General features: G+C 40.4%; 1 protein-coding gene across 9 annotated transcripts in view; it reads left to right on the plus strand.

Moving 5' to 3' along the window:
• EDARADD (EDAR associated via death domain) overlaps window positions 1-15,339 on the plus strand; it is a 1,293,069-nt gene that overhangs the window by 1,043,245 nt on the left and 234,485 nt on the right. For all 9 annotated transcript variants that reach the window (XM_069234900.1, XM_069234903.1, XM_069234904.1 and 6 more), the window contains one exon: window positions 9,008-9,053. In XM_069234900.1, coding sequence (XP_069091001.1) covers window positions 9,008-9,053 — 46 coding nt within the window. The remainder of the gene's footprint in view (window positions 1-9,007; window positions 9,054-15,339) is intronic.

A 15,339-nucleotide genomic window follows, 5' to 3' on the forward strand; every position in this document is an offset into this window, starting at 1 on the left:
TTAGGATTTAGAATCTTAACCTCCCTCTCTCAATAGACTCTGGCGAAATGTCCCTTTCTGTTGCATTTCCTATATGTTGCATTGCATGCCTGGCAGTTAGAATTATTTGAGGGTTTGTTGCTGCTTCCACATCAGAAACACTTCAAATTACCTTGTTCACGTTTATGTATAGCATCAAGGTTTATCTCTTTGTATTTTGCATACTTTTTTGTATGTTTTTTCTTTGTGAATCACTGAAATGTTCTTGGTAGTTATTTTGATTTGCTTGATACACTGAGTTGTGTGCTCTACTGGTTTGGCTATTTCTTTTGCTTCCTGTTGTGTGGGGTTCCTTGATAATAGTTTCTCTTGGATTCAAGGGTATTAGTACACCTGCCCAATTGATCTCCTATTAGAGAATTGTTTAGGCTACCAAAATCACACAACTTGGGTAAACCTCTAATTACTGCTATAAAGTTTGTTACACTCTCCTGTTTGCCTTAATGTCTGCTAAAAAAACGTGTGCCTTTCAAAGACTTCATTGACCTGATCCCCAAGATGATTTTGCAACTTTAGATATGATATCTTATAGACATCTAGCCCAATCTCATCCTCTCCCACAGTGACATTATCAGGTTCAGGTAGGGTCTTGTATATTTTTCAATTGTGAGTGCCCAGGTTATGTAAAAGTGTGTATTGTTTGCATATAACACTGAATTTCTCTTCCCTATAGCTATAAGGTAGGATTCAAACAGTTTTACCCATTCCTTTCAGGGAAATGAAGGCTCACCTACGTCGTTAAGAAAGGCAGGCGGCTGATTCATGCTTGCCGCTGCCATAATGACTAATGCTGAATATAATTAAGTATGTTTCTATAAGTGAAGAAAAATCATACAATAGGGTTTCTTGTAAATTGTAGTAGAGATCTTGTAACATGTTCTGAATACAAAAAGACAAATATGCTTCAATGTTTACATACACAGCAAATAAAACTCCACTCTTATTTGATTCTATGAAAAACACACTAAGAATCTTGTCGCAATGTCTGCTTGTACTGTACTTAACAGTGCACTGTTATGTATAAAGTTTTCTTATTTCTTATTTTTTTCCTGGTGTGCATGTCACCATAATGCCAGATAGGTGGCAGTAGTAATTCACGGGTATGCTTATGGTTTTTTTGTGTGTGTGTGTGTGTGTGTCACCATAGGATAGTTTATTTAGATAAACATTTACGTTTTCAGCCAATCTCAGCAGATGTCGAAAACTCTACCTCTTAAAAGCTCCACCTGAATGCAGATTTCCTATATGAGCATGGTAGGTTACCATACAGTTGCGCTATGCTCCATTCATTTGTCCTCTTTTTAATTAAATGTTGTTCGAATGTATTGCAGTGGAGCTCCACCACTTGTTTGTTGCCTCTTTCAATCAGGACCAGTGTAGTATAGTGATAGTGGGTTTAAAGAGGAGAGGCAGAGCTGATCCAGGCTAATGTAGGCTCTCCTGCCTTTTTCAAGCTCTAATTGGAATAGCAGGAGAGAGGGGGATCTGACACACCTTCTTTCTTTGTTTATCCCTTTACAAGATGGAGCTGGGTGGAGTTACTGGGAAGAGGAGAAGTAGACAGTCCTTCTTCCCTTGATGCTTCTCAGCTAAGGCAGAACTGTTCCAAGCTAATGTAGGCACTCCTTCCCTCTTCGGGCTCCTATCTAGTAAGCAGTGCATTTTATCATCAGCTATGACCAGCAGTACAGGTGGGGCTGGTGGAACTGACCAATCCTCCGTCAAGCAGTATCAACATTGTTCATGCCGATCTGTTTTCCATCATGCAGTTATGATTGTATACAGCCGTGAACTATATACGAGGCTGCAGTCTCTAAATATGTCTAGGGGTGAAGATGGTTGCCGACACCTTCACAGCTCATTTTCCTCATCGCCAATGAAGCAAATTATACTCTGAAACATCAGAGGTATTACATAAGCTTTATTGCCATCTACAAGTTCTTCTCACCTGACATGATTGCCAACAATCTAACTGGTTGCTTACAGGTGAAACCAAAGAGTATCAGAGGCGAGGCAACAGTGGAGGGAGATTGGTACATTTTATTTCATTAGATGGGGATAGGGGAGGGTGAATGGTATATTCAATAAAATAATATGAACTAGGTGGACAGATTATAACAGAGAAGCTACAGATCTTATCTATCCCTGCAACCGAAAGGGTTTAGCGAACGTAATGGTACATTGCTTTTCTAAATCAGCCATTGTGACAAAAAGTTACAATTGAAAACATTGCTACAAATTTTAACAAGTTTTAAATATTTCTTAATAGCAACAGTTAGGGGCCTATTTCCAAGCCCCGTGCACTTCTGGTGCATCGGTTTTTGTGACGCACCGGCGGAACATAGTGCAGGCCCATATCTACAAGGCCATGCAAAGCCAATTTGCATGACTTTTCATGGCCTTGTAGATATGGCGTACAACAATGCAGAGCCAATCGCTGCATTGCTGCGACTGCGTCAGGAAGACGTGCCATGGGCATTGCAGTGGGTTTTCCCACGCAACACCTATGTGTTTTGGCTCATTCCAAGTTTTACAAGACATTGTCAAAATCTTAGGCACAACTAGGAGAAATATATTTTTTTCTGCAGCACACATAGAGGAAAAATGCCTCTATGGATTATTTTTGTGCAGGAAGGTGTCCAGTAAAAATCTTGTTATGCAGCAGCAGTGAAAAAGATTGGTTGATGGAGTCTAAAACTCTGGGTATACGTTGAAAATGATCAATGGGAAATAGGAAAAGAGCTTAGTGCCTTGTTACTAGGTTGCTGCTGGAAGACACTATGAACCTCTAGTAAATTAAAGCAAGCCTCATGTCTAAAAGAGGCTGTGGAATTAAATGCAGCTTCTTGCTTCTACAGATTACAAAAATGGTTATACCACATGCCAGCTGAGACTGTAGCTGTCAAGACCTTTGGAGCTAACATGAAGTGTTTGCCACAAAAGATAGGGATTAATCTTTACCTTTTGCAGGAACTTCCAGGGTCGGACAATCAGCTTTCAAGGAGTTCCTTTTTAGGTCTCGGCTCCAGACAGCACACGTCCGAGACTGCTGTATCTACATCTGGGGCTTCAGTCCACCCACAGCCTTCCTATTTGCTGCCACGATCGTCGCTCCATTTTGCAGCTTCCCCATTCGTGAAGGGCATGCATACGTCAAGCTATTTCCTGTGTTTTTCCCTCCCCGAGAGCACTGCCCAACTGCAGTTAACATAGAAAGGGTCCATACATTGTTACCAAACTACTTTTTGGGTTTCAGTGTGTTCAGCAGATGGAAAGGCAGCCTGTGGCAGTGTTGTTCATAGCCTCTCAGGTCAATTTTGTTCCCCATCTCTGTGTGTGCCATGATCTGTTTATAATGTTTGATTCTTACACATTCAACAATTCCGGCTGCCTGGACTGAAGCTTCCAGTCCCAGCAAAAAAGTGAATGTCTATTAAAAATCCTTCAGGAGCCTGAATTAGTAATTGCCAGAATGACTAATTGTCATGTCTTGTTGACCTTTCAGACTTGCAAATGTTTTTTTCATAGTGACTAGGTCTCATTGTGCTTTTTTTGCTCTCTGTGGTTCATTCCAGCGTGTCACTGTGTTACAGAGACTGTAATCGAACACTCAGTGACGTTATCACTCAAGCAATGACGTACTTACAATTAAACTGCATCTTTTCTCTTTGTCCCAGAGAAGTAGCAAAGTGAAAAGCTGAATGCGGTGTAAAACCTAGAACTTCCTATTCAGAGGCCCAGAGCTTTTCTGGCACTGCTGGAGACAACACTTCCGCTGAACACAAAACGGAAACTCATGAGGGAGTTTTACCTTGGCCACAGCTTTGGTATCACAGTTACTAGACAAATCTTTCACTCCATTAAATTAATCTCTCCTCTGTGAAAAGGGTTTCTTCTTCCAAGGCTGACCTTTAACATTTGGTTGAAGTTTTTATGCAGCCATGTTTAGCAAAAGCACAAGAAATAAATACATCGTTATATCTGTGACTGTTTTGCTAATACCACAAAAGTTTATTTCCAACTATGATAACTATAAATAGGCCTGCAGTGCAAAAGCTATGGAGATGAGGAAAGAGCATGTTTATTCTGGAGCTAATGGATCTGGGCCGAAACCTATGCACAAATGTGTGGGTACATATGAGAATAATGAATACAAAGCATGATTTATGTGTACATGTATGTGTAACTTACAACCTTCTGTCACGTCGCGTTCCTTCCATTGACATTTAAGATGATGTACTCATTGTGTAACTTACCTGATCATGTGTTTGTTATGCATAAACAATGATGATGCAGGCCCATTTTCCCAAAAGTTGCAACTGTCTAATGTATATTATAAATCCATTACACATGTGTAGAGAAGAGAAAATGCACCATTTTAAAGCTGTTCCACTTAACTAACAATTTCTGAAAAGCTATTAAGTCAAATTAAAACTAGACTGATGGAGGCATTTTACCATAATTCGCCATTCAAGTCATTTGCAACTTCATTCACAAGCTTCTGAGAGCACCACAAAAGTCGGAACTCGAGCTATTGCCGAGACCTATTGGATTTGCCAATGCTTGTTTATTTTTTATTAGGTTTTTATGGTGTAAAATCAGTTTTATCTTTGCAGCTTTGGAATGGTGTTCCATAGTTGTGGAGATGGTTGACAGAGACGTAGCTTCAAAGGAGCGTTTTGAGTGTCACACTCAAAAACTGGATGGCTCTTCAATTCCCTGATGCAGCCATACCTTTGCACATTTAAAAATGTACCGCTTGTCCATTTTCCCCTAAGAGAAGGGGTTTTCACTTGTTCATTTTTTGATTAAGTACCTGAAGTATTTTAAACATCCAATTTCAAAATATCTTTAAGCTGGTGGCAGAGCGTTATCACTCACTTGTGTCGACAGCATGCAGCAAAATAGGTTTGGGATCTCGGAAAAACACTATTTGAAATATATTTGCACCTTAAATTATTTGCTTAATGGTGCATTTCCAAATGTGTTTTGGGTTAAAGGGCATATGTTGTACTTCATGGTCTTGCATCGCACCTAGGATAAGGACCTCTCAGATCATTTAACTCAGAAAACAACTCATTTTCGGTGGCCTACTGGGATTTTCCCGTGGTGTTTCGGCAGCGGTAGGAAATGTGCTTAAAACACTCCATATATAAGTTCACACTTCTGATTTGTCCCTCTTTTGTGAGACAGTATTGATTTTAACATTTGTCTTGTTAACTGTTTTAAATATTTCTTTCTATTTTAATTATTTTCCCTGTACTTACAAATGTGGTAAGGCACCTATTTATATCTGGTTAAGGACAGCGTCAGCTGTCTACCAGTTTCTTGTAATCATCAATACTATTACTACCAATAAGAATAAGAATGTTATAACTATTAATAATGATTACATTATGATTATTCATAAATGAATGCCCCCTGCATGGAGTACAATTGTTTTCCCCTGACCTGAGTGGCCGACTGCAAGTATCTGGTAAATACACAATGAGGTTCCCCTTATGTAGATATAAAAAAAAAAATATATATATATATATATATTATATATGCAAATTTATAAAAAACACTTTTGATATATCAGTCAACGTCACACCAAATAGGTTATTGAATCATCCGATGAATCCAAAATTTATTCAAAACGTGTCTTCACATTAGATAGTCATAGATCCAAAGAAAATTGCAATTCCAGCCAACACGTGTTTCGTCGTGGGAAATATTAAATCCCCTACGACTTCTTCAGGGCTAGAAATCATAAACATGATGTACGAGTTAAGACCAACATGCTCAAACACAAAGTTTACATTAAATGTGTCAAAACCCAGTAAGGAAATTTAATTTACCAATTCCACCGTCTAAATAGTGCGAGAGGAAAGTCAATACCAAACTTTCTAAAAAGAAAAGCATTAATTGAAGCATTCCTCTAGCTTTATATCAACATAACGTAAACAACAACTAACGCAGTATTAATGTCACCCAAATTTCTAACTCGGTGTCCATAACTTACCCCAATTATTGAAATTGAATCCACACCAAATATCTATTAGAAAGACCGGCGTCTCCGTATTCGAGTGCCAAGCGAGTGTGCTGACCGGGCGCACACGGACCCGGAAGTTAAATACACTTTAGAAAAAATGTATTGCTGTCGACTGATGATCGCTTTAGTTTCTTTATGGGAAGATACGTTTGGAGCACATATTCATTTGGATAATTTATATTACCGCTTGATATTGATTTTTTGTGGACAAATAAGGTATTTTAACATATATATCTTATTTTGGGTGCCGTTTTGCACTGTGGGCTGCATGTGGTTCTTTTCTTGGCTTTTACTGGTTTTGGCTTGTTACTTAATAAGAATTTTTTGAGCATGCTGCGATCTTGTGTTTTCCTATCTATTAAAAGTGTTTTATTGATGGTTTTATGTACTAGGTGATAGTTTGGTATTGACTTTCCTCTCGCACTATTTAGACGGTGGAATTGGTAAATTAAATTTCCTTACTGGGTTTTGACACATTTAATGTAAACTTTGTGTTTGAGCATGTTGGTCTTAACTCGTACATCATGTTTATGATTTCTAGCCCTGAAGAAGTCGTAGGGGATTTAATATTTCCCAAGACGAAACACGTGTTGTCTGGAATTGCAATTTTCTTTGGATCTATGACTATCTAATGTGAAGACAAGTTTCAAATAAATTTTGGATTCATCGGATGATTCAATAACCTATTTGGTGTGACGTTGACTGATATATCAAAAGTGTTTTTTATAAATTTGCATATATTTATATCTACATAAGGGGAACCTTATTGTGTATTTCTCAGTTTTGAGGTTGTCTATACCTCTAAGGGTGGGGTGTTTCCCTTTTTGGGGTTACCCTGTTATAATATTTAGGGTGAAGAGGCATCCTGAGCGCCATATTTCCTCATTTCACACCCCATTTCATTATATCTATGCAAGTATCTGGTATACCTTTTTTATATTTTGGTCCCTTACTCAAGCTAATCTAGTGAGTCCACACAGCCTACACCTATCTTCTAGAGGGTTCCTATACCTGCCCTGTGACCTCAAGGGGCTCACCATGGAACCCTCATTTGTTTGACATTAGACTACTGTCCCTGTTGGGGGTTTAGCATGTAGAGCAGTGGTGGCAGCATACTGTGCTTTGCAAATAGTTGTGACCAGGCTGTTTTATCTGTGCCACTGAAGGGCAGACCTGCTGGCCCACTTGTGTAAAGTTGAGTTTTTATGCGCAAACTCAGATACTAGTACTAACATCCCCAGTGTATGTCATGAGTGCGTGTGTGTATGTGGCCTGTATAGTACATGCATTTTCTGCATAAGGGAAACTGATTATTAGAGACCTTTAGGTTACATTTTAGAAGCTTTTGGAATGTCCCTGTGTACAAGATGGAGGTGAGATTGATTTCATAGAGAATGGGAATGTATTGCTCACATTCCTGAAGCTGGAGAGAGGAATCCTAGAAAACGAAGTGATGAAAAGGAAGACAGGGCTCCATTCGAAATTCAATTCCGTCTTTTTGCTGTTACTACTACTACTGCTACTACTAGTAATAATAATACTACTAATATGTACAGTAATATTAATACTAATAATAACTCTAGAGTGGACCTGAATCGGTCTTCATCAGCCATTGTCCTTATAGAGTGCCATTTAAATGTTGGATCAGCCTACAGAAGAGCATAACTAGAATGCGACAAGTGGTCAAACACCTTCAACCACTGCCTGTTACCAGTGGTGTGCATTTATATCACCCATAAGATACCCAGTAGATGTTTAGAGCAGCTAATAATGAGAAGGTGCAGTGTTAACAGGCAAAGGAGTCTACCTTGTAAGACTTTACTGAACTTGTGCATGAAAGCCTAAAGCTGGCTTGTGTTTATACTGCGAAGACATGGTTGCAGGCAGGACCTGGGAGCCAGTGGTTCTAGTGACTCTTGCCATGGCAAATGGCACTCTGAAGTTTATGATTGTCTAACTGTGTAATAGATGACGTTTAGGAGAAAGGAGCAAAGCTTAAAAGTTCACTGCCCAACAGTGACTATTTTGCCACCATCTAGGGGCTGGTTGAAGACAAGAACAGACGCCTGCAATTGAAAAGGTGTGGTCAGCGATGAAGACCAAATAAGATAAACTCCACGTCCTGTTGTCGAGAGGAAAGACTATGATAGCACTCACCTTTTCTAAAGTATTCAGTAAAATAATCAGCTATCTTAAAAATAGTACTTAGTAGAATGTCATTTTGTTTGAAAAAAAAACAAGCATGAAGATGTTGAACATAGACATGTTTCATTCTTTTGTTCGGTTACTAGGCAATTGACATATTTGAAACTTTGGAAATATAGTTTGTTTTGTTAGTCATGGATACTGCAATGATGACTATAGGACTCCCCCATGGCTGTTTTTGGAAAGTGCATATGACAAAAAGTCCGCTGCTGGTGCTCTGGACATCTCAAAAGTGTTGTGTAAATGATGGCATAGATTCTCAATGTGTGCCTTTAAAATAACCCAATATAGATTGTTTGAAAACTAGAATCTGTCCAAAGCTGACGTAATACCCCATTATTCTTTGCATACATTGAATTCAGGTTTGGGGACATGTTTAGAAGCGTACGTGGAATGAAAGAGTGAGATGTGTACTACTGTCTTACATGAAAAATGCAATTTTGCATTTGTGAAGAGGAAAATCTATTCCCAGAGGTACTGAAAAGCAATCTATAAGTAGACAGACCATTCCGGAATGGCATAGAGGATAAACTGCAGTGTAACCTTGATGTACACGACCTATGCTCTAAGAAATTTGTAAAAGTGTATAATCAGTTTTGTGGTTCTCTTGTTTCTATTTCTGCCTTCTACTAGCGGATAACATACAGACTCTTTAGGTTGAAAATATGCTTCATTTACATACCATATTAATGTTCTAAAATGTGTCAATTTTATTTTGAATCCTTGTAGCCTGAAGAAAATGAAAGTACAAGAAATACTGAAGAGCCACAATCAGGTACAATGTTGGTTTTGGTTTTACATTTTTTAAGAACAGGTTAATAATAAATAAAGCAAAATGGTCAAACAAGTCAACATTGATAATAGATTAAGCCAACCATCACAAAAAATGATAAGCTGAACAGTTCCCTTTAGAAGATCAAATACTGATTTCTGTTTTCTATGGGTATGTCAATTTTCAGGTCAAACACCCTTCTCAAACCACTGCGTATCAAGAACAGACTGCCACTACATTCACATAGATTTGAAAATTAAGAGCAAAAATTGTGTGGAGATGATCTATGAATTTCAACTGTAATCCACCTATCTAAAATATTTACTTTCATGAAATATTTTGATTCTTGCACCATGCCATCCAGTACCTGTGAGGTCTTAAAGTAATTAGCCAGTTCAGGGCAAGTTCACATAACTTTTGCTTTGTGTATAGTCACAAATATCCCCATAGATAATGCAGTCAGTTTTGATAGCAGTTCAACTATCAAACACTAGCAACACAAAAGGATGATGAACGGAGTGCTGAAACATTTCAAATACTTACCCCCAATCACAGATCTGGGTTTAATCCATCGTTCTTTTGCTCACCATGCCACCCAAGTTTGGACTCGCCATATGCAAATGAGTCTTGACCCTGTTCCCCATCAGAACAGTCCAGCACGAACTGCAAGGCCAGGTCCTCACTGGACCAGAAACAAGCATCCTGGGACCGGTTTCAGGGTATCACCTTTCATCAACTGGCTAGCTTGAATCCAGTGGCACAGTGAGTACGGGACCCACGTCTGGACATCCCTTTCCCACTTAGGGCAGGGTATAGGAAGTCCAGGAAGTACCTGACCTGGCAGTTCGGCCTGGACTGTTCCCATGGAGAACAGGGTCAAGACTGATTTGCATATGGCTGCATCCAAAGTGGGGTGGCATGATGATCAAAAGAACAATGGATTAAGCCCAGATCTGTGACTGGGGGTGAGTGTTTGAAAAGTTTCAGCACTCCGTCCATTGTGTTGCGCAATTATCAAACACCCCTTACGTTAAACAATTAGGGCTTGATGTATGAAAAGTTAGTGCCACCTTTGCGTCATTTTTTGACTCAAAAGCATCGCAAACTTCCAAATATAATCATATTTTGTAAGTTTACACCAATTGTGCATAAAAAAAATGAAGCAAAGACAGCACTAACTTTTCAGAAATCAGTCCCTTAATGCGAGGTGCAGTGACAGGTACCCATAAAAAGAGTGTTCTCGCCATGGTCATGGTCATGGGCATGGGATTGTGGTGAAAATGTAATAGGAGACTTTCCACTTACCAAAAAAATCCCAGCTTCTATGTCTCCCATTGTTATGTGTGTATCTATGATACTTTTAGCTAATCCTGGGTTTTTCTAAGTGCACTTTACTGCTGGGGTTTTGAGCCCATAGTTACAATGTTAACAGGCAATATTTCAAGTCCTAGAATACAATGTGTTGTCTGTTAAAATGTCGGTACTGACTTCAAGTGAGACATTTGCCAGGGGACAATTGGCAGAATGAATGTCAGTACAACAGTCACACCACCTTAATGTACTCATGCAAAGAGTGCAGAAAAACAGTTGCAAGCATGCTTCAAGCATCAAGTTTCAGGTGCTTTAGAATGCAGCGCCACAAATTAGTTCAGTCTAATTTAATATGGTAAAGATTTCACAAGGTACTATGTTCTTGATGTGGTTGGCCACCCCTACAAGATCATAATGTTCAGTAAGTAAGGAGTAGGTGAGTGAGCCCCAAGTATGTCCAGGAATTAGTTTAATAAAATATTTATAGCTAGCACTTTCACTTTTTTTCAATCTATTAATATTCCTGTTAATTAGACAGTTTTGGAAGAGTGAGTGTGAGAGGTAATGAGATGTGAGAGAGGGTATTGATCTGTCAATGTAAGTATGACAAATGCAGACTTTCTATCCTTAAAACTGTCTAACAGAAGTTCATTGAACACACTGCCAATGGGAAGACACTGCATACCCTGCATTACTTCATCTTTCAATTAAATATTTGCTTTATAACAATCACTCATAAAAACAGGTTTTGTAAACATTGGAAAGCACAGTTCTGTCTATTTTGGGGGTTTAGACACGTGACTAAGCACTGTTTCAAATGATTTGCAAACATTGAGAAAACACCACAGAAATACACACAAAAAAATATCGAAGTCCATGGACTTAGGTGTTGGAGCAAGTTTGTTAGGTCTTGGAACATATGATGGTGGTGGAGCGAGAGGAGAGTGACCACACCCCCTGGTATTAATACTGGTATTTATACTCAAAGAATCTATGACCCTCCCTTACCCAGTAGATTCTTAGCCTGTGCGCATGCACCTCATGGTCACTAATAACAGGAATAATGGGAAATGGGAAACAGTGGGCATACTCACCTGAGGGAATTAGGGCCTCATATGCAGTCCTAGTCACCCACATGGGAAGTATCTGCGCCAGCTGCGGGGACAGTAAGGTGACGCTAGCAGAGCATAATATGGCATTCACCAAGCTGAGGAATCTCTGTACCAAGGAGTCAAGGGGGGGCCCAAATTCAGTGCAGACTAAGGTCTGGTTCAATGGACAGTGCAAAAAGGCTAAGGCAAACTTGCTTCACTCCATTAAAAAGGGGGATGGGAGGTCATAAGGGAACACAGGGCCATTTATCAGGCCACCTTCAGAGACGCCAAATGTGCTTGGGAAGACAGCATCTGGTCCGACCTGCTTGATGCTGCTATAGCTAAGGACCAGAGAAAATGTTGGGCACTGGTCAGTAAGAGTGATGGGAGGACAGGCAGCCCTGCTAAAACATTCTTCCTACCCTGAGATTGGGTTGCTCACTTTGGGTACCTGTACTCTACTACCCCAAACTTCATGTTTGGCACTGCTTGTAGGGACAATGACGATGCCAGCCCACAATCTATTCATCCAGTAGTTTTCACAAAGGAGGTGATTAAGCGAGTTGTCCTCGCACTTAAGCCCAGGAAATCTCCATGTCTTGACAAAATCCCAGCTGAAATGTTCAAGTTTGATAATGGAATGTGGCTCCTCTATATTAATGTGGTCTCCAGTGCAATGGCAACGAAGGGAGTGATCCCTCAATCGTGGAAGTGAGTGGTAATTGGGCCCATCTTTAAAAAAGGGGATCCCGGTATACCCTCCAACTGTCACCCTATCTGCCTAATTGACAACTTTCAAAAAGTTTTTGCAAGAAGGTGCTAGGGCGTTTGTTGGATTGGTGCGAGGAAAACTACTTTATTTCAGGGCTGCAAGCAAATTTCAGGTTTAAGATAAGTGCTTTTGACTAGGCCTTCTGCTTTCTCCTGGTGAAGTGGAAGACAATGGATCTGTCTAAGGGTGATAGTTATCGACCTCCGCGCCTCATTTGACCTTGTGCCTAGAGGGATGTTATGGGAGGTGCTTCGGAGGATGGGGATGGCCCTCGATCTCCTGCATTTCACCCAGCTGCTTCACAGGGGAAACTATGTGCAAGTAAGCTGCAGAGTGAAGGGAGAACTAACTGAGGCTTTTCCCATAAATCAAGGCGTGCACCAGGGGTGTTTCCTTACCACAACCCTATTACTCCTATATATTAACAACTGTATCGCCTACCAGGTAAACTGTGCCTATGACTCTCCAACCTTGCCAGGGGAAAAAATACTAGCACTCCTTTTTGCAGACAACACTTTTATGCTGCCCAAAACTAGAAAGGGTGTTCAAAATTTGATTGACAGCTTCACACAGTTTTGCAAGGATTTTGGTCTTGAAATTAATACATCCAAGACCAAATATATAATTTATACCAAGAGGGGTAAAGCATGAGGGGTTATCAAGGTGGGCTCTGAAGCGCTAGAAAGGATCCAGCAATTTGATTATCTGGGCATCAGGTTGGATGACTCCGGCTCCTGGGACCCACAGATTACCAAGAGTACCCTGACTGTGAAACACTGAGCTGGAGCCATACTCAAATGTGCTAAAAGAGCAGCCTGGCCCCTGTCTGTCCAGCAATCAAAATCTACAAGGCACCAGTAAGGGTGGAATTTTGGGGCCAATGCAACTCTAGGGCTCTGAGCATAATTTATTTAGATGCATTCTGGGCTTAGGGAAAGGTACACTACTGGTACCTCTCTGCCTTGATTTGGAGATCAATGAGATTTCGATGCAGGCAGCTTTGAGACCTTTACTATTTTGAGTTTGCTTCTGGATTACTCATGAATTGAGCCACCTCTGGGAGCGCCTGCTGTAAGTTATTGGGGAACAATGGGGCATGGAAGGTTAGATGGCTGAGTCGCTGAAAAATGCCTTGATCGAGATGGGGCTGGAGAAATTTGGGCCCAAACCTGAGCAGATTCATTGAGGAGACTCCCTTAAAGTTAAAAAATTGGCCCAGTAAAAATCTACCAGGAGCAGGGACCACTCATTCGTGCTAGGCCCCCTAACAAGTGCCTTCCTCCTCCACAACTCAGTACCCAAGGTGGAGGAATTTCTAGATTTTATCCGCCCAGTGCATGCTCGGTCCCTTTTCCTCCAGTTTAGGTATGGGACTCTCCCAGTAGCTGTTTTCACTGCTAACTGGAAGAAGCAGCTACAGGAACCTGACTGTTGCTTCTATTGTAAAATGGTCCAAGAAAGCGATGAGCACTTGTTTTTTTTGCCCACTCTATATTAACAGAAAAACACATGGATTTTTCCTTTGTGTAGATCCCTTAGTTTACAAATTTGAGTTGAAGCCCTTAGAACATATAAATGTAACTCTGCCTCGATTGTGCCTGTTTCCTAGTTTCTGAATACTACCTGGCCAAATAGAACTAAAGCACTAGGACCAGTATAAGAAGGCACACCCCTGAATGATCTTTGCATCATTTTATAATGTGTGTTGCTCCTAATTGTGTGATGGTGTACTACTTGTTTTTAATAATTTATTACTGTTTAATTGCTTTTAATGTTTTTTTCCAGTGCTTTTTATAGTTTTGCTACTGTATGTTGATGTTGAGACTACCTTGTACTATCAATAAAAATGGAAATACTGAAAACAAGACAGCCTAACAATGTCCTGCTACTACTGCAGTCCTTTTAGCAAGGTGGATCATAACTCTAAATGGAGCCATTCACCTTTGCATTCAGGTCCCCCACAAGTAATACCCTAGTCACCCTGAAGCTTTACAGTACCCTGGTCTTGGGTGGTATGTGTATATTTCCACTGAAGATCCCTACCACACCGTGTGCTAATTCCAACCCAGCCCAGTCTCTTTTCTGGTTCTTTCTTGCACTGTATTTCTTTCATTCAGAATTTCCTCCTGCACCATGTTTCTTTTCTGCATGATTATCTTCTGCACAATGTGCCTTGCAAGTTAGGTTTGCTCCTATTCACACATTGCTCCTGCCCACTTCCTTTCCATACCATATCCAGTAACTGCTCTGTTCCTTGCTGTCAGGTTGGTCATAACTCTCATTAGAGCCATTCACTTTCCCTTTCAGATGTCCACATGTCCACTTGTGTCAGCTCGGTGTTATGGCATATGAGTGTTTATTTGCTATCTGCTGCGTGGGAGCTGAAATCTAAGCAGGATTTGTTTATGAATTGGTGGGATGCGAATAGCAGAAGATTGGTTTAACAGATTGACACATAGGGGCTGAAATCAAGGGTGTGTGATTGAATTGGTGGTTGTTTGATTACAAAACAACAGTCCCTTAGCCTCTGTAGTATTCTATCATATGACAATGGCAGAAAATGGTGATTCTGTAAGAACGTAAGAGGAGGTGAGGGAGGAGAGAAAGGGACGATGCTGAATTTAGAAAGTTATTCTTTCATCACTCGTCCCCGGAAATCAAGGTGGAGGAGCAGAAAGTTGAGCTATGGGGGAAGGATTGGTAACACGTCTAATGAGAGGCTGTGGCACCCAGAGGCCAAAGCAGGTGATAGTATATGGAGAGACAGCATTTACAGAGGCAATATAAGAGGGAGGAAGATTCATTTACAAGGTTGTGAGAGCTTGATAAATAAAGTGAACATGCAGCTTCCATTTGGCAGATAACTCATTCTGGGATTACTGTAGGAAAGTACCATTTTGCCTGGCATGTTACCCCCATATTTCACTGTATATATGTTGTTTTAGTCTATGTGTCACTGGGACCCTGCCAGGCAGGGCCCCAGTGCTCATAGGTATGGGCCCTGCATGTGTTCCCTGTGTGATGCCTAACTGTCTCACTGAGGATCTGCTAACCAGAACCTCAGTGGTTATGCTCTCTCTGCTTTCCAAATTTGTCACTAAAAGGCTAGTGA

This window comes from Pleurodeles waltl, chromosome 5, assembly GCF_031143425.1.
Source record: "Pleurodeles waltl isolate 20211129_DDA chromosome 5, aPleWal1.hap1.20221129, whole genome shotgun sequence".
NCBI lineage: Eukaryota > Metazoa > Chordata > Amphibia > Caudata > Salamandridae > Pleurodeles > Pleurodeles waltl.